Genomic DNA, 26,186 nt, shown 5'->3' on the forward strand with positions numbered 1-26,186 from the left:
AAAACTGATGTTTAGAGAAAACTAACTGAAAGGTGGTGTCGTGAGCTGCTGTACATATTCTCTCTACTAGCTAGTAGGAGAAAGATAGAATTAAAAAGGACTTCAAGATCAGACAACACAGAGTTTGTATGTTGTCTGTTACCTTGGAAACATACTGGTCTGTACATGAACTGTAGACACAAAACAATAGGAATAATTAGCAAAGTTGTGTTATTTTTAATTTTATATGCACCTGAGAAATAAATATAGAATAGCAACATCAGCAACAGAGTACACTCGGCACTGCTAAAGTATGGCCATGTATGGCTGAGAACTGGATGATCCACACATGTACTCCCAATCCTGGATAAGGCAGCCTAGGGTGCACAACTGATACAGCCAATTCAGAAATATCTATAGATACAGTTCATAAGAAAGAACGATCAGGGCACTCACCACTGCTGCAGAAGTATATTTTATTCACGATCCAGGTGACACAAAAATAGGAGCGGGACAAACGAACAAGCAGGGGTGCTTCTGGGGCGATAGTGCCGTTTCACACAATCTTGCGATTCGACTGGCCCACACCTCATCACGTCTTACAGGTAGGTATAAATAACCCCTGACCCAGTTGCCAAGGTAACAGTTAACAATCAAGCTCCAAAACAAAGCAACTGAAGAACACATTAAAACATACCTTAAAAACATTAGAGCAGTTCTTGCTGTATTGTATCTACGTTTCGTGGATGATTTCTTTGTCATTTGGGACATACCGAGGCTGAGTTTGGCAAGTTCTTAAATAATGACAATCAGGTGAACATGCGGTTTACGTCCCAGTGGAAGGAGATCATCTAGAATTTCTTGATGTCCAGATTGATGTATTTGACAATAAGATTATTACATCAGGCTTTAGAAAAAAATATAACAAAGAATGATCTCTGTCATTGAGTCGTCCCATCCTGCACAAGTTAAACAAAGTATTCCCTATAGTCAATTGTTAAGAATAAAAAGAATCAACAATGATGTCCTAAGGTATGAGACATGATGACGTGTGGGCCAGTCAAAGCGCAGGATTGCGGGAAACGGCACTGTTGCCCCAGAAGCACCCCTGCATGTACGTTTGTCTGTCCCGCTCCTGTTTTTTGTGTCACCTGGATCGTGAATAAAATATACTTCTGCAGCAGTGGTGAGTGCCCTGATCGTTCTTTCTTATGAACTGTATCTATAAATAAGGAATAACATTTCAAACTTTAAAGGGTACCTCTCATCAAAAAAACTTTTGATATATTATAGATTAATGTATGCAGAATAACTTTACAATTGCATGTTATTAAAAAAATATGCTTCTTTCTATTTAATTTTCCACTTTGAAGAAATGACCACTAGGGGTCTCCCTACCAGTCCTGGCAGCAAGCATTTCAGACTCATGCTGGAGTCCTAAACACTACAAGCTGCCAGTCTGCTTTGTTCACAAAGGAGAACACTCAGAGCTGCCAGCCTGCTTTGTTCACAGCCTGTTTGGCTGTGAACAAAGCAGACTGGCAGCTCTGAGTGTTTAGGACTCCATCATGAGTCAGAAATGCTTGCTGACAGGACTGATCGGGAAAAATACAATAGAAAGAAGCATATTTTTCATTAACATGCTATTGGAAAGTTATTCAACATTCATTAATCTAAAATATATCAAAAGTTTATTTGATGAGAGGTACCCTTTAAAACCACTATGGGGACGTGAAAAAGAGGGAAGTGAAAAATATTCTTCACAGTGTAAAAGTCATTTGCGGTCCAAAGACAACAATGAAGGCTTTATAAAACTCTAGATAAACCCTAGAAAAAAATATATGTAACAAAATATAGATTTATAGTGTAAATAAACATTTATTACATCAAACATTTTGACAAAATACATATTTACATATACACAGCTGCTTTATTTACAAAGCTACATGGTCTTCAGTGGTAGACTCTCCTACTTTGCTTAGCATAAGGAAATAAAGGAGCATATCCACCCATGATAAATTCATACTGGTAACATTACCAAAAGTGTTGAATATAATCCAAGAATAAATTCTAGAACATTAACATTGCCTTTTTGGAATAAAACAATTTTTAGTCAATAGATAATATATACAGAATAAAACAATCCACTTTACATAAACAAACAGCCGAGTTTCGGCACAACTGTTTCCTGTTCACTACTACATGGGAAATGTCCAGAATTCACTGACACAGAGATCCTATTTTATAGGACCTGCACATTAGGGCACAACACTTTAAATAATAATTCTTAATCATTTTTTTATGAATTTAAAAAAATGCCTGTCTCTAATTCTAAACTGAATTTCCCCATTTTCTTTAGCAGCATGTGACAATGTCGGCTCAATGGTTTCACAGCATTTATAAGTAATGCATAGGATCCTGGAACTAGATGTGTACACAGTGTGGCTTTAGTTTATCTCTATACAGTGTATTCATAAATTGTGATATTATAATAAACTTTTTACGTTATATTTCAGCTTATGATTTAGGAAGTCTTACTACGTAACTTCTATCTAGCAGAAATAATGCTGTTTAGCTATGATCGTACTGTGTAACAGAGTTCCGCCTATAGGAATCCCCTCAATCATAATCCATTCTTTCATCTTCACCGGATTCTGTACATTTCCCCCTGAGAGACAATAACACAAGGAATCCTTTGCCTACTACATGGCTAAGTGCTGGAAAGTGAGCAATCCCTCTCAGGACAAGTTGTGACTACAATCTTTGATGGCAGATATGAATTTAGATACATAGCAGTTTTCATGCTGGCTATGAAGTGAACATTTCATTCATAAAATAGTGACATTGTAGTTGCTACTTCAGTTCACAGTATTGTCTACCGCAAAGACACAAAGCCAGGACAAATGTAGTGAAATGCTGCTTTCTAGCAATGAATATTTGAGTCAAGTGCAACTTCAATTCCATTCTTGCCGACATTCTCCAAACAAAAGTCTGCGTCCATTGGCACTTCTAGGCTTCTGCAGCCGCAGTTGTGGCTCGTATTCCGCCCTGATTCAATCTTCCTGATGACAGAACGATGTCTAATGTTCATTTGTGTAGGCAAAATACACCTAAACATCTGGATTGCATTGCAGTTTCTGTTGGCGCCTTATAATGCTCATGATCAGCAAGTGATGGCCGACGTCAATTCATGTAAACTAAAATCACATCTTGGCTTCATTTCTGTAGTGACCCGGACACTGTTGGTGACAATCTCTAAAAAAAATTGGAAAAGAGAAAGAAATAATGTTACGCTCATAAAAACTAAAATGAACACATTTTTATATTGCTAGTCCAATCCTTCATGCATGCCTCCTCGCTCCCCCACACCTCTTAGCCCTAAATAATTGATGTATAGGGTTTGGCTTCTAGCAATAAGCCTTGTACGTAAGTCATGCATTTAGGCTTAGAAGGAAAACATGATTTAATAACTATGCAAACAGCCATCAGCTAAACAACAGAAATTTCTGCTATATATCTGTCATAGTCAAATATAGCAATTGTCTGATTTGGTCATTCCTTCTCTTGTTGCAGGCTACCTAAGGGACTAGTTGATTTTAGGAGTGCACACCCATATACAATAAAGCTATAAAATAGTGAGACATCTTCAAAACATGTGGTCTAGGTACTCTAAGGGGCTATTCACACGGCAGAATTTCCGCTTGCGAAATTCTGCCTCAAATTAAAGCCCATAGACTTCTATGGGATTCCGCACTCCCATTCATACTTCTAAATTTCTGCTAGCGCATCACTCTGTATGTTTTATACAGTATGCAGCAGGATGCATATCCTGTTGCATTCATGCTGCCATTGACTTCTATGTTACAAGAAAAAAAAAAAAAAAAAACATTTTTAGTACTCTTGTTCAAAAAAACAAACAAGAAAGCACTTTGAATGCAGTAATACATAATATAATAAGGAGAACATACCTGACAATCTATAGCTGTCATATAATGAGCACTCTTGTAGTAAAGAATTCTGCGTTCCGAATTCATTGGTGTAATATCCTTTGCCATCTACGTTTGTCTGTTGCCAAACTATAGGTTCTAAAAGCTGTCAGAAAACAGTAACACATAAATCAATGGCAGGGAATATAAAAACATTAAAAACAAAAACGTTCTGACATTTGCAGCGTGTGAACTGCCTGTATAATAAACATCTCTTACCTTGTAAAGCTCTTCAGCGGTGGTTTCTTCATCATCAGCTGCAGAAAAAAAGCAAAAGCCACCATATTAATACTTCAGAATACTACTGCTGTTCTAACTCATAAGCAGGTAAAATATAGATATAAATTGGGTTTAAACTTTAAAGGGGTACTCCGCCCCCAGTCATCTTATTCCTATCCAAAAGATAGGGGATAAGATGTCTGATGGCTAGGGTCCCGCAACTGGGGACCCCTGCGATCTCAGCTGCGGCACCCCAGACATCCGGTGCACAGAGCGAACTTTGCTTTGTGCCAGATGACTGGTGATGCCGGCGGAGGCTTGTGACGTCACATTCACGCCTCGCTTGTGACGTCATGGTCACACCCCCTCAGTGCAAGTCTATGGGAGGGGGCGTGACGGCCGTCACGCCCCCTCCCATAGACTTGCATTGAGGGGGCGTGGCTGTGACTTTAAAAGTGGGATGTGGCTTCACAAGCCTCCGGCGCTACCCTCAATGCTGGGGTGCAGTAGGACCCCCGCTATCAGACATCTTATCCTCCATCCTTTGCCTAGGGGATAAGATGTCTAGGGCGGCGTACCCCTTTAAGAGCCACAATCAATCTAATCACTAGAGGAAAACTAGCTTATGAATTACCTTCAGAGCCCATGGGGGACACCTGCAGAGGGTACATATCATTTGTGCTGTCAGGCAAGGGAACATCGACTGGGTCTTCCCATTCAGACATACTACTTGACACTTCACATTCGTTCATGGCTGCACAAAACATCAAAATAAATGATATTGCATCTAGAAATGTACACAAATTATCTACAGATATAACAATTCTATTTACTATTCTATTCAGGCTTAATAATATCGGTTTCCAGGAAAGTTAGGCTACTACTATTACAAAATCCCACCCAGCTTTTCCAGGCAGACATTAAAATGGGCACTGTCACATAAAAAAAAAACATTTGACATTGGGTTTAAAGGGGTACTTTGGTGAAAACATTTTTTTTTTAATCAATTGGTGCCAAAAAGTTAAACAGATTTGTAAATTACGTCTATAAAAAAAAAAATCTTAATCCTTCCATATCAGCTGCTGTATGCTCCACAGGAAGTTGAGTAGTTCTTTTGAGTCTGACCACAGTGCTCTCTGCTGACACCTCTGTCCAAGTCCGGAACAAATCACCATAGCAAACCTCTCCTGCACTGGACAGTTCCTGACATGGACAGAGGTGTCAGCAGAGAGCACCGTGGTCAGACAGAAAATAACTTTATAACTTCCTGGGTAGTATACAGCAGCTGATAAGTACTGGAAGGATTACGATTTTTTAATAGAAGTAATCTACAAATCAGTTTAACTTTCTGGAGCCAGTTGATTGTTTTCTACCGGAATACCCCTTTAAGATCACTGGATAAGTAGTACCTTTTATACATGCTTTAATAGACTGTTATGACTGTACATTAAACTGTATTAATGAATGCTGGCGGTATGTATTTATCATAGGTAAGAACAAACAAGTGACTTCAAAGCTACCTAAGATTTCTGTGTTTGTGATGTCGATTTCCGGTGCTGAATAATAATTTGCCGTGTAGCTGTTGTGGTCGTCTGGGAGTTGACAGTTCTTCACAGCTTCTTCCAACTCTGAATCTATAGATGAGCTGTCCGTCTGCAAAAGAACAAGTACGTTTATTTTACTTACAAGTTTTTTTTGTTTTGTTTTTTTGTGTATTGTGCAAGCATTTATGCAGGCTGCAGTTTTTTTTTTTTTTTTTCAATTGATTTTTATTGAAAATTTAACAGGTTAGGGTGCTTTCACACTACGATTGTAGTGTATGGTTGCTGGATCCGGTTGGGAGGGGCGAAAACCGGCCGCTACCGTATCCTAGCCGGAACCAACCCGAACCCCATTCATTTCAACGAGCAACGAGCCGACCGGCGTCAAACGCTGACTCCGGTTGTCTCATTTTTCCCTGTATACAGTTTCTGACCGGGCCTAAAACAGTGGTATACCACGGTTCTAGGTCAGGTCAGAAAACCGTATTCGGGGAAAAATGAGACAACCGGAGTCAGCGTTTGACTCCGGTCGGCTCATTGAAATGAATGGGGTTCGGGCCGGATCCGGCTGGGATATGGGAGCGGACGGTTTTCGCCCCTCCCAACCGGATCCAGCAACCGTACACTACAATGGTAGTGTGAAAGCACCCTAAGTCAGGCTATCTTTTAGCATAATGTAGGGTTTGTACCTGTTTCTTTGGTCTGTTCTTGGAATCCTTCAAGGACTTTGATTTGCGTTCTGCAAAGAAAACACAACACGTATAGTTCTCAAAGATAGAGTAGAAGACATCGTATAAAATACCAGTGCTGGCAAAAAGTGGAGCAGTTGCCCATAGCAACCAACCAAATAACTTCCATCATTTTCTAAACTGTGCTACTATGAAAGCAGGTTACTTTAGATATTGGTTGTTATGGGAAAACCATATAAACTACGTAATAAACAAATTTATGAAAATAACTAATTACCCTCCCCAAATTGCATAATTTTTTTTTGCATAAGACTAATATTTAGAAAAACAACTCATAACGGTATGTACACTATAACATTTTCTATTTGACAGTATTACCTTTTTTATCTGTCTTTACTTGAGCGGGCAGCATCCTGTAGACTCTAATGGCACTTGAGCCTTTATGTATACTTTTATCCTTCACTTCTTTTATATCAGGAAGAGAATTCATGGCACAGCGGAAGTTTGCTTTCCAAGTTTTTGGATCGGGTTCCTTCTCGCCAACTTTGAACTTTCCTGCAGGAATGAATAACAAATACTTCAAATGGCTGAATAAATACTTTGAAAGCAGGTATAGTCTACTTTTACATATTTTTTTGACTTGGCAATGGGCATGCACACTGCATTGATAATTGTGTCTATTGGGCACCGGGGGGGGCACTAAATGTCCCAATAAGTCGCTGTCTTCATACTTTTCCAGATGGTAATTTATAACATGCCTCGGTGACACCTTAGACTATATGTAAGTAGAAGTATCCGTCCACAAGGTAGTGACACCAGTCCAAATGCTAGATTTAAAGGAGTTATCCCAATATCCAAAGAATAGGGGATAAGATGTCTGATCGCGGAGGACCCCAGCGATCTCCGTGCCGGCAGCGCCTGGAACACAGAAGCTTGGAGCTTTCCTGTTCGTGACGCCACACCACGCCCCCTCCATTCATGTCTATGGGAGGAGGCGTGACGGCTACTACGTAGCCGTCATGTCTCCTCCCATAGACATGAATGGAGGGGCCTTGGCGGCTGTAGTTGCCAGTCATCCGCCACGGAGTGGAGTTCGCTCTGTGCACGGATGACCGGGGTACCGCACCGGAGATCAGCGGCGGGACCCCCCACGATCAGACATCTTATCCCCTGTCCTTTGGATAAGATGTTTTTTGCCAGAGTACCCCTTTAATTTGGATAAGGGAAGCAAGCACTGCATTCATTCTCTACGGAGCCTCCAAAGACAGTGGCTCTATAAGTTTGGATGACAACTTATCACTGGTATTGGGATCAATAGGAGTCCTAGCCGTTGGCCACTATCCTCTGGATAGGGGATAACTTTGGATCTTGAGATAACTCCTTTGTCATCTGGTCACTGATAGCCAGCTCTCACCACATGAAAGAACAAATATACGACTGACCAAATAAGATAACATCAAAGATGATCATAATCCTACGCAACGCTGAAAGAATTACTTATTAGAACCCTGGGGTACTCCAGTGGAAAAAACTATTTTTTTTTTTTTCACTTCAACTGGCTCCAGAAAGTTAAACAGATTTGTAAATTACTTCTATTAAAAAAATCTTAATCCTTCCAGTACTTATCATCTGTTGTATACTACAGAGGAAGCTGAGTTGTTCTTTTCTGTCTGACCATAGTGGCACTCTGCTGACACCTCTGTCCATGTCAGGAACTGTCCAGAGTAGGAGCAAATCCCCATAGCAAACCTCTCCTGCTCTGGACAGCTCCTGACATGTACAGAGGAACTGTGGTCAGACTGGAAAGAAATTCAAACAGAAAAGAACTTCCTATGTAGTTTACAGCCGCTGATAAGTAGTGGAAGGATTAAGATTTTTTAACAGAAGTAATTAACAAATCTGTATAATTTACTGGCAAGAGTTCATTTAAACAAAAAAAAAAATAGTTTTCCACCGGAGTACCCCTTTAAGAAGTTTTCCTAAAATAATATCCAATCCATCTAGTCATATAAGATGTTAAAAAGTCATTGCGATCTGAATGGATTTTTTTCACTGTTTAAGACCAAGTATCGAGTCTTGTTTCTGTAACTTAACATGACCTCTGTTCTACTGCCAGATCAATCATCTAACAAAATAGTGAGTCTAGTCTGTTTACATAGAGAGTCAAAGTATTGCGTAACAGCAATAAAATCGGGACTTCATCCAGGCGCTTCCCCTCAGATGTAAAGATCACGGAACCACCGGTTGGTTATAACGTGGTTCATTTATTGGGTGCAACATAAAAAGTTTCGAGTCCTTGGATGAACTCTTCATCAGGGGAAGCGCCTGGATGAAGTCCCGATTTTATTGCTGTTACGCAATACTTTGAATCTCTACTACTATTTTTGGGTCCGACATCGGTCACCCAAAAGGGACTCTGGAGCAGCTGACCTCTTCGACTAAGCGAGTCTACATGCCTGCAGAGGTGTTGTGCTCTTAGCACAACCCTTTCTGGTAAGCCTGAATTTACCTTTTTGGGGCCAATTTAAGGTTAACAATACTGCACTAGGAGCGCACCTGTCTTTTTTCTTTCTCCTCTCTAGTCTGTTTACATGACCTTATACTACTAGAGCAATGTACGTCTGTAATCCCAGACCTACCAGTATGCATAGCCCAACTGCGGAAAAGGCAGGCATCTTTTTCAATATCCCAGCCGTGACGGGCAGCGTGCTTCCAGGGGATCTGGAAAACCCCCTCTTTCTGCAAGAATCAGAAGTCAGATTAAGATTGTAGCCAAAGCAAATTGCAAAGAAACATACTGTAAAGAACATAAGTGCACAAAAGCGCGTGCAGCGAATAGGTAGGCTACCTCGTCTATCCACGAAAGACCAGGGATTTTCTTGGACGCTATTTGCATTTCCAGCCAAGGTCTCATCCTTAAACGTGTCACAGGCATTTTACTGTGGAAACACAATGTCGGGGTCAGAACTATGTTTTCCAATATGATACGATTTCTACAATAATAACTGCTATATATGTCGCACCCACCCGCCACATGTGTTCTCCGCACAAGACAGACGTATGTGGATCAACTGCATCAAATACCCCTTTAGGGTGCGGATTTGTTTTTAAACTCCCAGCGTGTTTCCCATAGAGAGTTTGAATGGAGGTAGGCTCTCCATGGGCTGTCTGCAGCAGATTTTCGTCAGAGGAATTTTCACTGTGGAAAATCCGTCGCAGACCCTATTGACTTCAACCTACAATGGTCTTTTCTGGACCATTGTAACTTGAAACCAGACTCAACATACAATGCCACTGACAGTCCAGATCTGTGAAACGTGTAAATGGCTGGAAGAACTGACCAATCAGAATGGATATTCACTGGTAAAACCCCTGTATTACTGAAGTGCATGCACTGACTGGCTGTCTGGTAGCGCCCCCTACAGTACAGGGAGGTACTACATGTTCTGTGCTACTCTTTACCTGTACTAGGGGTAGCTGCTCCAGGTGGAGGTAGCTCCATTCTACTTTTTTTAGGATTGCGTGTACTGTACAGGACCCTGAAGAAGCTCCTGTCCTCTACATAGACAGTGATTACAGCTCTTTCTTACTTTTATATGTACAATCTTGCTTTATCTTTATTAGTTATCTACTTATTTTTCTTTAATCCTCACTTTTTCCTATTTTTGGATGACATTTTGGTGGCTTTAGAACCAATTACCAGGTTTCCATAGAGTTATGGTCTCAACATACAATGGTTTCAACATACAATGGTGGTCCTGGAACCAATGAATATTGCAACTTGAGGGACCACTGTATATATATATATATATATATATATATATATATATATATATATACACACACACACACTACAACGGACATGACTTTACATTCCAATTCTGATCCAATGTCCATGCTCTCCCGTACGAGCAGTTCCTGCTGTAAACTAGGACTGAAGCTTGAAGCTTGTTTGGTTATAACCCAAAGTTCAAGGCAGTGATGTGTCTATTTATAGAGTCCTATGCAATCCCCAGCTCTGTAATATGAGATTACTACAACTATAAAGCCCGGCCTGACAGATTTTATCCAGGAAACCAGATCAATTCTGCACGCGATGCTCTCAGCTCCGCCTAGTATCTGTTTCCTTAAAGGACTCCGACTTGTGAGTGTGACTTTTTTTTTTTTGCCGCCAGAAAGCACCTAACACCACTTCAGGGTCCTTACTGACTTCCTATTAGTTCACTGACACAATACAGCGGTGGTCTCCAAACCGTGGCCCTCCAGATGTTGCAAAACTACAACTCTCAGCATGCCCGGACAGCCAACGGCTGTCCGGGCATGCTGGTAGTTGTAGTTTTGCAACATCTGGAGGTCCGCGTTTTGGAGACTACTGTGCGTTTAATTCAAACAGATAACATTATTATACGTATACGTTCCCTAACCTGTGGCGCACTGGCTGTTGCACAACTACAACTCCCATCATGTACTGACGGTGGGATAATGGGAGTTGTAGTTTTGCAACAAGGTTGGGCGACTCTAGATGGTTGTCTGAATTTTATCTACATTATACTGTGCCATAATAATATATATTTTTTCTATTTGTTTCCGCAATATTTAGTATTACATAGTATTTAGTATTATCGTCATATATAGTAACTATTTTACAGACCGAGCAGATCAGGACGTAGCATCTGCTTTCCGATAGTCCAGGCTGCACGTTCTGCCATAACAAGCATTTCCATGACCCAACCCCTATATGAACTTTACACTGTACAGCCCCTCATTAAACACTGTTAATGTTCCAGCAAGAGCACCACCGCCACCTGCAGGCTGCTCCCTCACATTGCAGCTCCACACCCCCCTTTATAATAGCTTTGTTTTTTTGACAGTGAACTTCCTTCTCATGCAGCGTGCATGGTATGCGGTCGCTGGCTGCACTATAGTTTATGCTATGCAATGCATTTATATATATATATATATATATATATATATATATACACCTGCAGCGGATCTGACATGTATTTTAGACAGTCTGCACAAGTAAAGCATTTAATGCACTGAATATGGAGGAATTGCATTGCTCAGAATGAATGGGAATATCTAAATAGGGAGTCAAGCATGATACAATGATATGTATATATGCACATGTTACTAAATATATATATATATATATATATATATATATATATATATATATATAAAATAATATATATATATATACATATTTAAGATATATATATATATATATATGTTTATTTTTTTGTTTTTTCAAACACATATACAGGTATATATATATATATTTTTTTTTTATTATATATATATATATATATATATATATATATGCATGTATATGTATGTTTGCAAAAACAAAAAAATAAACATTTATATATACATATATATATATATAATATATGTGTACATAAATGTTTATTTTTTTTGTTTATATATATATATATATATATATATATATATATATATATATATAAATGTTTTTTTTTTGCACTTTAGAAAAGTTTCTCCAGCAGTCCTGATCCCATAGAAGTATATAGCAGTCAGCACATTACCTGATGAGAGGATTCCTCCTTGCACAGAACTGTACTGCAGAAGGGTGATCCGGGCAGAGCAGAGATCCAGCAGGTTTTCTTATTTAGCCAACACTGGGATAAAGTCAGTGAAGAACTGTATGGGGAGAGCTGCGGGATCCCCAGGTATATTGTTGGGTGAGCCCGCCCTGAGATGACAGAGCGCCCCTATTGGCCGCCGGAGATGTCACAGCTCGGCATCATTTCGGGGAAATCAGGCTGTTTAGAAACTGAGCGACTACAGGGGAAGTCCCGAGCTTCCCGACCCCGCCCCGACAGCAGCGCGCGAGGCAATGGTGTTCAGGCTTCAGGCGCTAGGGGGAGCTGTGCACAATTCACTTAGACTCCAGCAAAGAGCAGATCACCTGCAGACTGAAATGCAATGTTTTCTTTTCTCTTTTTATACAGTACAGAAAAGCTGACAGTACAGCCCTGTGTATATACTTGTGGGGTGTTGATCACTATGAAGTTGTATGTTAAAGCGCTGCATCTGCACAGGAGCATAGAAATAATTATTTATTTATTTATTGTTACAGTTAGACTATACTATTGTTGCTCTGTGTCCACCTGCATTGTGCATGGTGTATTTTTACTGTGTTAAAGGGGTATTCCAGGGAAAAACTTATATATATATATATATATATATATATATATATATATATATATATATATATCTCAACTGGCTGCAGAAAGTTAAACAGATTTATAAATGACTTCTATTAAAAAATCTTAATTCTTTCAGTACTTATGAGCTGCTGAAGTTGAGTTGTTCTTTTCTGTCTAAGTGCTCTCTGATGACACGTGTCTCAGGAACCGCCCAGTTTAGAAGCAAATCCCCATATCAAACCTCTTCTACTCTGTGCAGTTCCCGAGACAAGCAGAGATGTCAGCAGAGAGCACTGTTGCCAGACAGAAAACAACCACTCAACTTCAGCAGCTGATAATTTTTGAAAGGATTAAGATTTTTTTATAGTCATGTAAAGTCATGTAAAGTCATTTACAAATCTGTTTAACTTTCTGGAGCCAGTTGATAGAAAAAAAAGTTTTTTCCTGGAATACCCCTTTAATTACTAATTAGACACGTTTGTTAGTAAATTTAAGCCTCTCCTCGAGTGTTACCATGCCTGTTTTTTTTTTTGTGTGTGTGTGTAGCTTACGCCAAATATTGTGCCCGAAATGCGCCTTTTTCCATAGTAAAATAATCAAGGAGCGATACAATCCTCTAGCCACGCCCCTTTTTTTAGGAGTAGAAGCTCCAGCATGAACATGTTTAAAAAGTGTCTCACAAGTAGTGTACGGACGATACCAGTAAATGAAATTTACCTATCAGGCGTCAAACAGTGGGGACAAAAATGTGGCACATGCATAATAGTATACCCCTCACCGCCCGCCCGCCCGCCGCACACACACACACACAGTGTTTTGGACATTTTTTATTTATGTACTCAATGTAGAAGCGTCTGGTAATTTGTAATCAGTAGAATTTTACAGTCGTAATCTCATTGCTGTGAAAGTAAGTGCAAGGTCCTTTGTTCCTTTCAGGAATCAAATGGGATTGCAAACTGCATAGAAGAATTTGCTTTAAAAAAAAAAAAAGTGGAAAAAAAAGTGGGAAAAAATGTAAGGGTATGTTCACGCCACAGAAATTCTGCAGAAATGCGCTCAGGCATTCTGCTGTGTGAACCTTAACATTGGTGTGGATGAGTCTTTTGTGGACCAATTCACACTACGGAATTTCAGCGGCAGAAAACTCTGACTTTGAAAATAATCCCTGGAAAGAATGAACCTATTTATTCTTTCGGCTGAATTGCGCACACTGCGGCCACCAAAATCCTTCGGCAGTAGGACCGAGTGGACCTGCGCCGTCAATGATGACGGCGCAGGTCCACTCGGTCCTACTGCCGAAGGATTTTGGTGGCCGCCGCCAGATGGAATCTCAGAGCAGAATTCCTGATCAGAATTCCGTGAACAGAGATTCCTCAGTGTGAACATACTCTAAGGTTGAAAATAAAGACCAAAAAACTCAGTGGCCCTCATTTACTATTGGAAACCCGACATGTTTTGTCGGGTTGTGCGCCAGATTCTGTCGCAATGAGCCAGAAATTCTGTCTGCGCCAGATTTTGCGCCAGAATTGAAAAACCCCCGACTAACTCTCCATTTTGCTAAGAAAACCCGAAAAAGGGGCGTGGTCATCATGAAAAGGGGGCGTGATCTCTGAAAAGGGGCGTGTTGACGACATTTTCACAAAAACCCAACATATTTACTAAGGTTTCCACAGAAAATGCGATGGATTTGAGCTGAGGAAAACCCGACAGATCAGAACATGTGTAAAAAAAGGAAAATGTAGGGAAAGTGGAAAATGTAGGGAAACCTTAGTAAATACAGTGGAAAATAAATTGTAGGGAATTAAAACCCACAAAGAAACCTACACACCACTCTTAGTAAATCAGGGCCATTGTGTACATAGGCTTGCAGGGTCCCACCATACAATTGTTAACGCAGAGTTTAAAGGGTGCATTTAAAGACCGCGGTTCAGATCCGGACCGCGGCTGCCAGTAATGCCCGCAGACCACTATCCACCCCCCCCCCCCCCCCCCTTGGCTGGTCCCGCAGCAAGTTACCGTACTTGTGCCGGGGGGATGAAATGTGTACCCTAGTTTATTACGGCAGAGGGGTGGGGGGGCACTGTAGGAGTGTGGAGGACGATAGGGGAAGGGGAGGATGGGGGGCTGTAGGAGTGTGGAGGATGGAGGGCTGTGGGAGTGTGGAGGATAGGGGGCTGCAGGAGTGTGGAGGATGGGGGGCTGTAGGAGGAATGGGGGGCTGTAGCAGTGTGGAAGATGGGGGGGGGGTGCGGCATCCTCCACACTGCTACAGCCCCCCATGTTGTTCAAGGTACATACCGTAAATAAATAAGCCCTTCACTGAAAATAAGCCCCAGTGTGTTTTTTGTGATTAAAATTAATATAAGACCCGGTCTTATTTTCGGAGAAACACGGTAGGTGAATCTACAGCACGCAAGCCGCTATCAATGCAGAGCTGTGTGGTGCCAGAGCGGTTTCTCCTTTTAGAGAAACAAGGAGGTTTTAGCAATGAGACCCCCCCCCCCCCCCTTCAAAACTGCTTGCATGTCGCTGTGACGTGCTAGAAGTTTCAAATACCCTTTAAATGGGTATTCTAGCAGTATGCTATCATCACATGTTCCATGGATAAGCAGGTATTAAATGCTTTATCAGAGTGTGACGGCTGACATCATCACTTTGGGGTACCTTATGCCTCTGGAATGCAAGACATCAGCTAGGAGGAGTGTAAATGAAGCAGTAGATGAGCATGTGTCCTGTTACTCCATTCAAAGCACTGGTAACGCAGTCAGTAGTCCTCCCTTTCACTCATTGTTGGGGGTCCTAGCAGTCTGACACCCACCAGTTAAGCATTTATCAATCTAGTTAATAGGCAACAAATGCTTTTGGCTAGAACTCTCCTTTTATTTAGGCCTAGATATACTGTGGCAGAACAAGCAAACCTGTTAAATTGTGTCACCAGCATGGCGACCATTAAGTTCAACCTCTAACCCTACTGTGTTGATCCAGAGGAAGGATCTTTTGGAAGATCTACTCAGAAATGCATTGTCATCTATGGGGACGGCAATGCAGTCCACGTGGTCCTAGTGCAGCCGGCTCGATTCCCGGGAGAAATTCTGCCTGGAGATTCCGCAGTGTGAACCCAGCCTAAGGGTCTATTCACATGCCAGAATTTCTGCTTGCAGCATCCTGCCTCAAATTAAAGCCCATAGACTTCTATGGGATTCCGCACTCCCATTCACATTTCTGAATTTCCGCTTGCAGAATTCCACTTCAAATTAAAGCCCATAGACTTCTATGGGATTCCGCACTCCCATTCACACTTCTGAATTTCCGCTTGCGGAATTCCGCAAGCGGAAATTCAGAAGTGTGAATGGGAGTGCAGAATCCCATAGAAGTCTATGGGCTTTAATTTGAGGCAGAATGCTGCAAGCGGGAAATTCTGGCATGTAAATAGACCCTTAGGCTGGGTTCACACTGCGGAATCTCTGGGCAGAATTTCTGCTGAAGATCGAGTCTGTGGTACTAGAACCGTGTGGACTGCATTGCCGTCCCTATAGATGGCAATGTATTTCTGAGTAGATCTTCCAAAAGATCCACCAGCAATGCATTGCCGTCTATGGGGGCAGCAATGCCGTTTGCTCGGTCCTAGCGCCGCCCGTGGGATCTCCTGCGGAAATTCCGCCCAGAGATTCTGCAGTGCGAACCTAGCCTTAGGGTGCATTCACACGGGCGTATTTGTCAGCGGATCCGCTGACAAAGGCCCCTTAAGTGCTGCCCTCTTTGTGCCTGCTAATAGCAGCAATCCGCCGCTACCAGCAGACACACTGCGATGTGCGAGTTACCCTGCAGTGTACTCGCACACATCGCGGCCGCTCTCTGTGAAGCTCAGGGAGCCGGGAGAGCGGCCGCGATGTGCGGGATGTGCGGATACACTGCGTCTTGCACTTCACAGTGTGTCTGCTGGATTGCGGCTATTAGCAGGCACAAAGAGGGCAGGACTTTAGGGGCCTTTGTCAGCGGATCCGCAGCTGCGGATCCGCTGACAAACACGCCCGTGTGAACGCACCCTTAGGGTAGGCTACATTTACACAGACGAGATTACAGCAAGTTTCCCACTGCGAGTTTGAGCTGCAGAAGGTTTTTGGCATCAGATTTTCCACAGCTGAATTGCAGCAGTGGAAAATCTGCAGCAAACCCCACTGAAGTCAATGTAATCTGCAGTGGATTTTCTGCTGCGGAATATCCGCTACAGAAAGCTCACAGTAGGGAACTTGCTGGAAAGTTTACTGTGTAAACATATCCTGGCAGGTGCCAATTGCTCCATCCTAGGGAAAACATTCCTTACCCATTCCAAATATGGCAAAAAGAAAAATGGATGAACGTCTCACTTCTAGATATCTATCATCCATAGTTTGTGATAATGTATTTTTCAAAATAGGAATTCCCCTGTTGAACTTGTTCAATGAATCAACCATCACAACATCATGAGGCAGAGAGTTTCATAGTCTTATGTCATCTGTCATTTGCTTCTCATGCATAAACATACTGAAGGAGAAGGGAGTTAAAAGATTGGCTTTTTCCTCATCCACCATGACACCCAGATCTTTTATGAGGGGAACGCCAATTTCAGTTTTAAAGTGGAACTCCAGTACTAGACATCATATCCCCTATTCACAGGATAGGGGATAACATGTCTGATCCTAGGGGGTCCAACCGCTGGGACCCCTGTGATCTTCAGTATGGCACCCCGGTGTTCTGAACACTTATCTTCAGAATGCTGACTGTGCTAGGCTTTGTAGCATCCGTGGTCAACATGCCCCCTCCATTCGTGTCTGTAGGAGAGACAGAGATACAGCATTCGTGCATCTCCGGATCTCCCATAGAAATATCCAGCAAGGAGTGGTGATCGCTCTGTGCATGTGGATTACCAGGCAGAAGATTGTTGGGGGTCCCTGTGGCCGGAACCCTCACGATCAGACACTTATGCTCTATCCTATGGATAGGGGAATAAGATGTCTAGTAATTGGAGTTTCCCTTGAATTTTTTTTTCTTTTTTTAAATCATCACTCTTACGTTTTCTTTATAGGCACATAGGTTTCCTTCTGTTACTACCATGTTTATTCTGTTCTCAGGACCTATTTAGGATGCTCTTAAAAGTGTCCCATTTTACTTGGGATTTAGCTTTTTGGATTTAACAGATTTTTTAAAGTGAAGGTAGATGTGTGAAGGTAGGTACGGTATGTGCCATATCCAACTGGTAGAGAATTTCACCAGAAAAACATTAGAGTGCTTCATCTTAAAGGGTACCTCTCATCAAAAAAACTTTTGATATATTATAGATTAATGTACGCAGAATAACTTTACAATTGCATGTTACTAAAAAATATGCTTCTTTCTATTTAATTTTCCACTTTGAAGAAATGACCACTAGGGGTCTCCTTACCAATCCTGGCAGCAAGCATTTCAGACTCATGCTGGAGTCCTAAACACTATGAGCTGCCAGTCTGCTTTGTTCACAAAGGTGAACACTCAGAGCTGCCAGCCTGCTTTGTTCACAGCCTGTTTGGCTGTGAACAAAGCAGGCTGGCAGCTCTGAGTGTTTAGGACTCCAGCATGAGTCAGAAATGCTTGCTGACAGGACTCATCGGGAAAAATACAATAGAAAGAAGCATATTTTTCATTAACATGCTATTGGAAAGTTATTCAACATTCATTAATCTAAAATATATCAAAAGTTTATTTGATGAGAGGTACCCTTTAATGTAACTAATTTATTTATGAAACATAAAGTCTACAGAATGTGTTCGATATGCCCATGTTTAAGAGTAAATGCTATCCCACTCCTGATGAACTTTCACCAAAACATCTGTCTTAGTGCTAGCATAAGCATTAATAATTCTTTCTTAAAGATAAACAACATTCTGTATCTTCCAGACAAGTGCCTTGACATGAAACCATTGAAAGAGGTTGAACCAAGAGGATGTGGTATTGTAAAGCGGCCATTTATGTGTAAACAAATTTCCCTAAATTGAGGCACAGCTATGCCCATAGTCTTGATATACCGTATTTTTCGTCATATAAGACGCTCCAGCATATAAGACGCACCTAATTTTATAGGATAAAAATCTAGAAAATAAAGATTCTGAACCAAATACAATGTAAAGTATAGGACAGTGATCTTCAACCTGCGGACCTTCAGATGTTGCAAAACTACAACTCCCAGCATGCCCGGACAACCGTTGGCTGTCCGGGCATGCTGGGAGTTGTATTTTGGCAACATCTGGAGGTCCACAGGTTGAGGACCACTGGTATAGGAGGTAGTATTCATGTGTCCCCGCCGCCCTGGACCCATCACCGCTGCCCTGGATGTCGCCCTCCATCTCTGTCACCAGGGTGTCCCCGTCGCTCCGGAACATCTCTGCTGTCCGGTATCCTCTCTCCCCATCGCCGCCATGACGTCGCTGCGCACGCCACTCCTATTGGATGACGGGACGGCGTGCATGACAATGTGATGACGACGAAGGAGAGCGCCGGCCATGCAGGGGATCCTGGCATGGAGCAGACACCGAGGAGGCAGGTAAGGTCCCTCCCGGGGTCATGTAAGCTGTTCGGGATGCCGAGATTTCACCACGGCGGTCCCGAACAGCTCGACTGAACAGCCGGGTTAGTGTTATTTTCGTTTCAGACGCGGTGGTCAGCTTTGATCGCCGCATCTGAAGGGTTAATACAGGGCATCACCGCGATCGGTGATGTCCTGTATTAGCCACGGGTCCCGGCCATTGATGGCCGCAGAGACTGCCGCGATAGGTGTGTATTTGCCGTATAAGACGCACCAACTTTCCCCCCAGTTTTGGGGAAGAAAAAGTGCATCTTGTACAGCAATAAATACGGTAGACGACAAGGGTTAGGTTGTGGGCTCTTGCTGTATGAGGCCTGAACATCAGTTGCTATTGTTACATTGGTAGGGTTGTTTTGGCTGCCCAACTTTTAGCTTATTGATGTTAGAGACTGTTTCTTGGAATTTGGCAAGAAGTTTAGGAACTACACAGTGGGTAATGCAAGACCTGTTTGGGTAGCATTTATTGGAAAAAAATTAGCATTAAAGAGGTTGTGCGCTGCCCTGTCTTTCGGAGCTCCGCACGCAGCGTCCGGAAGATCATTACTCCAAACGCTGTGTGCGGGCTTCCGTGTTCGCGGCCGCCGGGCGTGACGTCACGCCCGCCCCCTCTACCAAAGTCTATTGGAAGGGGGCGTGACAGCGGTCGCACCCCCTTCCCATAGACTTTCGTTGAGGGGGTGGACGTGACGTCACGAGGGGGCCGGGCGTGACGTCACGCCCAGCGGGCGCGAACACGGAAGCCCGCACACAGCGTTCGGAGTAATGAACTTCTGGACACTGCGTTCGGAGCTCCGAAAGGCAGGGCAGCGCACGACCCCTTTATACCACTCACCAAAAATTTGAATAATTTTTACACCCTCTGGTTGGGATAAATCCATCATTCACATAGCCTGGTACAGAAGAAAAAAAAATGATACACCATTGTTTTTCTGGTGTAATTCTTTACCAGTATGATGGGTCATTCACAATGGCCAACAGGTTGGTGACATGGCCTAACAGGTTCGAACCACCCCCTTAACCACAGTTTTTGCCTAAAACTAGATTACCAGTTTTCATTTTATATGGGTGTTTCTTTCCTTTCGACTACAACAAAGAGAAGAGTGTTCTATAGTGTATTTCTGAGATGACAATAACATGCACCGTTTGATTAGGCACCTATCCTTGGTGCTTGTGCAGACCAAGCACAACTTTGGAATTCACATATAGGTGTGTATTCAGCCCTCCCATTTAGTGGTAATACAATATAGGGGACAATTCCTCCAGATGGATAATGGCATTACAACGGGCACCAAGTAAGCTTCTGCACCAAAGTAATAAGTAACAACAGGTTTATTACCCAGCATGCAAGGCATTTCATGGCAACAGCCGCTTCCTCCGCTATCCTCAGGTCAGGGTTGACGGAAAGCTGAATGGGGCAAAGTAAAGAGACATTCTAAAGATCCAGAGTGCTCTGGACCTCAGAATTGAATGAACCGAATGATCTTAGCACACAGTCAAGACAACACAGAAGTGGCTTTGGGTCAACTCTGTGAATATCCTTGAGTGGCTCTGACCGAAATCCACTTAAACTTCTCTGAGAGACCTGAATATGGCTTCTACTGGCAGTCTCCATCCAACCTGACAGAGCGTAAGAGGATCTGCTGAGGAGTATAACAGAAAATCCCCAAATTCATGTGTGTAAACCTGGTGACACTATACCCAAGAAGACTGGAGGCTGCAATCTCCGTAAAGTTGCTTCAGCTAAGTACTGAGTAAAGGGTCTGAAAACTTATGTCAATGCAATATGTGAGTTTTTCCTTTTCCATAAATTAGCAAAGATTTCTAACATTCTGTTTTTCTATTTTGTTCTATAGGGTATTGGGCGCAAAATGTAGGGAAAAAACTTGATGTTTTTTTATTTTAGCACAAGGCAACAAAATGAAAAAAAGTGAAAGAGTGTGAAATCTTTCAGAATGTAGTGTATATTGGCAGGTGACAGGATACACTGCTGGACAGCTGCTACATGAGTTTATGCTGCTGATCTGTGAAGTGGTCCCCTTTGTACTTATTTCAGTGGTTGCTAGCTATAGAGGTCTTTCTCTGTGTGTACTAAAAAGGCAAAAAAGAGCGCTCCATAGTGAATTACCGCTTAACTGGTTCAAAACCGCTAGGTGTGCATGAGCGCTTACCAAGGTTGGTTGTGCAACCCCAGACAACAATCTGAGACAACAATCATTTTGTATGCTGGTAAAAATAAATATTGGAGTGAAAATCATATAAAAATTGTGAAAAAACCATCACACACAGGTACAGACATTATATTATGAACTACACTAACTGTACAGCCCCTGTAGCATAGTCAAATAAAAAAAAAAAATCCTGGAATACCCCTTTAAATTATTGAATTGTATCTATTTCCCTACGCAAGAGCCCTGTGTAGAGTTATTTCTTGTATATGATTCACCTTCATATATTATATTTTAAATAAAAAATCATACGTATTTGAAGCACGGGCTCATAGTGCAACAATTTCTTCATTAGTCATCATGCACCAGCTAGACTGGTGAAATCCTTGAGATTTTGGATATATTAATCTTTACAGGCTGGATAACCGCTGCTCAGCATTTGGAACAAACTGTTCCGAACGCTGGAGCTGGCGCCGGCAGCTCGTGATGTCCTAGCCCCGCCCCCTCATGACGTAATGTCCCGCCCCCTCAATGCAAGTCTATGGGAGGGGGCATGACGGCTGTCATAATAAGTAGCCATATGCAGCTCCTTCTAGTGATAAAAAAAACTGATTGCTGAAGTTTCTTTATTGCTTTCTTGCGAATGTCCTTCCCATAGATATTGGTATCGGCTTTGCAAGGAACTGCAGCTCACAAATGGCAGACCTCCCAAGTATCCCAGATTCAGCAACACAGTCCTGGAATGTCTGAACTGGCTTGCTTTCTATAGAAGCCATTCTTGTGTCCTGCTAGATTCTGCACTAAAATGGTCTTCAACGCGACGTCACTCATCATTGCGCCTCGCAGCGCATAACAACGACGCAGGAGACGCCACACCGGAGCCAGAAGCAGCGCGGACCCGACCCCGGCAACAGGTAATTATAAAACCTGGGATGGGGGAGGCAATGGGGCAGCGGCGCCGATAGCTAGGGGGAGAGAAGCGGCGGCAGCAGGGCTCTAGACCCCAGGAAAGGCAGGGGGAGAGAAGCGGGCAACGACGGCCTCTCTCCCACAGCCTTTCCTGGGGGCTTCTGCGGGGTCAGAAAAACCGGGGATGGGGGAGGCAATGGGGCAGCGGCCCCGGCAGCCTCTGGACCCCAGGATAGGCAGGGGCAGAGAATCGGGCGGTGGCGGCGGTCTCTGGACCTGCAAAAGCCGCTGCTGTTCATTGATTTGTTTCTGTTTCCTATAATTCAGGCTGCTTTGCTGTAGAGCACAGACTATTTGTTACGCCTAGCGCTCCGGGTCCCCGCTCCTCCCCGGAGCGCTCACGGCGTCTTTCTCCCTGCAGCGCCCCGGTCAGTCCCGCTGACCGGGAGCGCTGCACTGTCATGGCCGTTGGGGATGCGATTCGCACAGCGGGACGCGCCCGCTCGCGAATCGCATCCCAGGTCACTTACCCGTCCCGGTCCCCTGCTGTCATGTGCTGGCGCGCGCGGCTCCGCTCTCTAGGGCGCGCGCGCGCCAGCTCTCTGAGACTTAAAGGGCCAGTGCACCAATGATTGGTGCCTGGCCCAATTAGCTTAATTAGCTTCCACCTGGTCCCTGACTATATCTGACCTCCTCCCATGCACTCCCTTGCCGGATCTTGTTGCCATTGTGCCAGTGAAAGCGTTTAGTGTGTCCAAAGCCTGTGTACCTGAACTTCTGCTACCCATCCTGACTACGAACCTTGCCGCCTGCCCCCGACCTTCTGCTACGTCTGACCTTGCCTCTGTCTAGTCCTTCTGTCCCACGCCTTCTCAGCAGTCAGCGAGGTAGAGCCGTTGCTAGTGGATACGACCTGGTTGCTACTGCCGCAGCAAGACCATCCCGCTTTGCGGCGGGCTCTGGTGAAAACCAGTAGCCTCTTAGAACCGGTCCACTAGCACGGTCCACGCCAATCCCTCGCTGACACAGAGGATCCACTACCTGGAAGCCGAATCGTGACAGTAGATCCGGCCATGGATCCCGCTGAGGTGCCGCTGCCAAGTCTCGCTGATCTTCCCACGGTGGTCGCTCAGCAATCGCAGCAGATTGCCCAACAAGGACAGCAGCTGTCGCAGTTGACCGCCATGTTACAGCAACTTCTGCCTCTGCTACAGCAGCAACCATCTCCTCCGCCAGCTCCTGCACCTCCTCCGCAGCGAGTGGCCGCTCCTAACCTACGCTTGTCCCTGCAAATTTGATGGGGACTCTAGACTCTGCCGTGGATTTTTGTCTCAGTGTTCCCTGCATATGGAGATGTTGTCGGACTTGTTTCCTACAGAACGGTCTAAGGTCGCGTTCGTAGTAAGCCTTCTTTCAGGAAAGGCCTTGTCTTGGGCCACACCGCTCTGGGACCGCAATGATCCTGCCACAGCCACAGTCCAGTCTTTCTTCGCTGAAGTCCGAAGTGTCTTCGAGGAACCTGCCCGAGCCTCTTCTGCCGAGACTGCCCTGCTGAACCTGGTCCAGGGTAATTCTTCCGTTGGCGAGTACGCCATACAATTCCGTACTCTTGCTTCTGAACTATCCTGGAATAATGAGGCTCTCTGCGCGACCTTTAAAAAAGGCCTATCCAGTCGCATCAAGGATGTGCTGGCCGCACGAGAGATTCCTGCCAACCTCCAAGAACTCATCCATTTGGCTACCCGCATTGACATGCGTTTTTCTGAGCGACACCAAGAGCACCGCCAGGAAAAAGACTTAGATCTCTGGGCACCTCTCCCACAGCATCCTTTGCAGTCTTCGCCTGGGCCTCCCGCCGAGGAGGCCATGCAAGTGGATCGGTCTCGCCTGACCCAGGAAGAGAGGAATCGCCGTAGAGAAGAAAATCTCTGTCTGTACTGTGCCAGTACTGAGCATTTCTTGGTGGATTGCCCTATCCGTCCTCCACGCCTGGGAAACGCACGCACGCACCCAGCTCACGTGGGTGTTGCATCTTTTGGTTCTAAGTCTTCTTCTCCACGTCTCACGGTGCCCGTGCGGATTTCTTCTACAGCCAACTCCTCCCTCTCAGCCGTGGCCTGCTTGGACTCTGGTGCCTCTGGAAATTTTATTTTGGAGTCGTTTGTTAATAAATTCAGCATCCCGGTGACCCGTCTCGTCAAGCCGCTCTACATTTCCGCGGTCAACGGAGCCAGATTGGACTGCACCGTGCGTTACCGCACAGAACCCCTCCTGATGTCTATTGGACCCCACCTCGAGAGAATTGAGCTCTTCGTTCTCCCCGGCTGTACCTCTGAGGTCCTCCTCGGTCTGCCATGGCTCCGGCTTCATTCCCCCACCCTTGATTGGACCACCAGGGAGATCAAGAACTGGGACTCTGCCTGCCACAGGAAGTGCCTCTCCCCCCCTCCCAGTCCCGTCAGGCAAGCCTCTGTGCCTCCCCATGGCCCCCGTCCTGGTGTCACACTGCCCCGTGCCAGGCCTCGCCCTCTGCCCTCCCTCCCCATTCCCACTCCTGCTGTACTGCCTGCCGTTGAGGAAACCCTCCATTCTTTCCCGGTGTCCTCATCCCAGGGGAGGCAGTTACCGGACAAAGAGAAGGGGAGACCTAAGGGGGGGGGTACTGTTACGCCTAGCGCTCCGGGTCCCCGCTCCTCCCCGGAGCGCTCACGGCGTCTTTCTCCCTGCAGCGCCCCGGTCAGTCCCGCTGACCGGGAGCGCTGCACTGTCATGGCCGTTGGGGATGCGATTCGCACAGCGGGACGCGCCCGCTCGCGAATCGCATCCCAGGTCACTTACCCATCCCGGTCCCCTGCTGTCATGTGCTGGCGCGCGCGGCTCCGCTCTCTAGGGCGCGCGCGCGCCAGCTCTCTGAGACTTAAAGGGCCAGTGCACCAATGATTGGTGCCTGGCCCAATTAGCTTAATTAGCTTCCACCTGGTCCCTGACTATATCTGACCTCCTCCCATGCACTCCCTTGCCGGATCTTGTTGCCATTGTGCCAGTGAAAGCGTTTAGTGTGTCCAAAGCCTGTGTACCTGAACTTCTGCTACCCATCCTGACTACGAACCTTGCCGCCTGCCCCCGACCTTCTGCTACGTCTGACCTTGCCTCTGTCTAGTCCTTCTGTCCCACGCCTTCTCAGCAGTCAGCGAGGTAGAGCCGTTGCTAGTGGATACGACCTGGTTGCTACTGCCGCAGCAAGACCATCCCGCTTTGCGGCGGGCTCTGGTGAAAACCAGTAGCCTCTTAGAACCGGTCCACTAGCACGGTCCACGCCAATCCCTCGCTGACACAGAGGATCCACTACCTGGAAGCCGAATCGTGACACTATTTTTATACTGTAGAAATGTCTACTTTATCTTGCCTGTAGAAGCAATGTAATTTAAGCAACTACTGACTCATTTAGCCTCAGGATTAAATTATAAATTTTAGATACCCATCAACCATATCCTATTGACTCCTGTGGACAGATTTCTAAACCAGTCTATTTGCTTTAGTATACTGCCTGCACAGAAATTTTACAGGTGGTTTTATTCATGCAGTCAAAGTGACCTTATAATCAGAGATGAGTGAATCGAATCTAACGAATCTGAATTTGTTAAGAAGTTCATGAAAAATTTGATTTGCAACGAATGCGAATATCACCGCGATTCTATCGCCCGAAATGCTTCATTAAACTCCATTTAGTGCGGTCCAGGCTCCAGGGCATCTAAAATGGTGGATCCATATGTGAGGACATGGGGTAAGGAACTCTGGGAAGGTGGGAACAAGGGTAGGCGGGATAACCCTGAATCACATGCAGGATGCAGCCTATCAGCAGCCAGTCACCCCTGTGATGTCACAGCCCTATATTATTGGCAGCCACTTCCGTCTCGTCGCTTTCTCTGC

At 44.4% G+C, this 26,186-nt stretch overlaps 1 protein-coding gene and 1 long non-coding RNA gene across 3 annotated transcripts in view; one reads left to right on the forward strand and one right to left on the reverse strand.

The window, feature by feature from the left end:
- The window catches only part of LOC130369619 (uncharacterized), a 107,991-nt gene that overhangs the window by 15,204 nt on the left and 66,601 nt on the right, over positions 1-26,186 (forward strand). Inside the window, exons 4-5 of the long non-coding RNA XR_008892841.1 lie at positions 5,675-5,851; positions 6,892-7,024. This is a non-coding gene — a long non-coding RNA (uncharacterized LOC130369619). The remainder of the gene's footprint in view (positions 1-5,674; positions 5,852-6,891; positions 7,025-26,186) is intronic.
- LOC130369618 (interferon regulatory factor 1-like) overlaps positions 1,838-26,186 on the reverse strand; it is a 68,692-nt gene continuing 44,343 nt past the window's right edge. The window contains exons 1-10 of one of the 2 annotated variants that reach the window (XM_056575056.1): positions 11,961-12,313; positions 9,263-9,353; positions 9,054-9,153; positions 6,793-6,969; positions 6,415-6,464; positions 5,705-5,837; positions 4,819-4,938; positions 4,185-4,222; positions 3,948-4,071; positions 1,838-3,234 (exon numbers count right to left, since the gene is read on the reverse strand). In XM_056575056.1, coding sequence (XP_056431031.1) covers positions 3,143-3,234; positions 3,948-4,071; positions 4,185-4,222; positions 4,819-4,938; positions 5,705-5,837; positions 6,415-6,464; positions 6,793-6,969; positions 9,054-9,153; positions 9,263-9,349 — 921 coding nt within the window. In that variant the 5' untranslated portion in view covers positions 9,350-9,353; positions 11,961-12,313 and the 3' untranslated portion in view covers positions 1,838-3,142. Of the gene's footprint in view, positions 3,235-3,947; positions 4,072-4,184; positions 4,223-4,818; positions 4,939-5,704; positions 5,838-6,414; positions 6,465-6,792; positions 6,970-9,053; positions 9,154-9,262; positions 9,354-11,960; positions 12,314-26,186 lie in introns of those variants that run through there. The other variant, XM_056575057.1, reaches the window with a different exon arrangement.

This window comes from Hyla sarda, chromosome 4 (assembly GCF_029499605.1).
Source record: "Hyla sarda isolate aHylSar1 chromosome 4, aHylSar1.hap1, whole genome shotgun sequence".
Lineage (NCBI taxonomy): Eukaryota > Metazoa > Chordata > Amphibia > Anura > Hylidae > Hyla > Hyla sarda.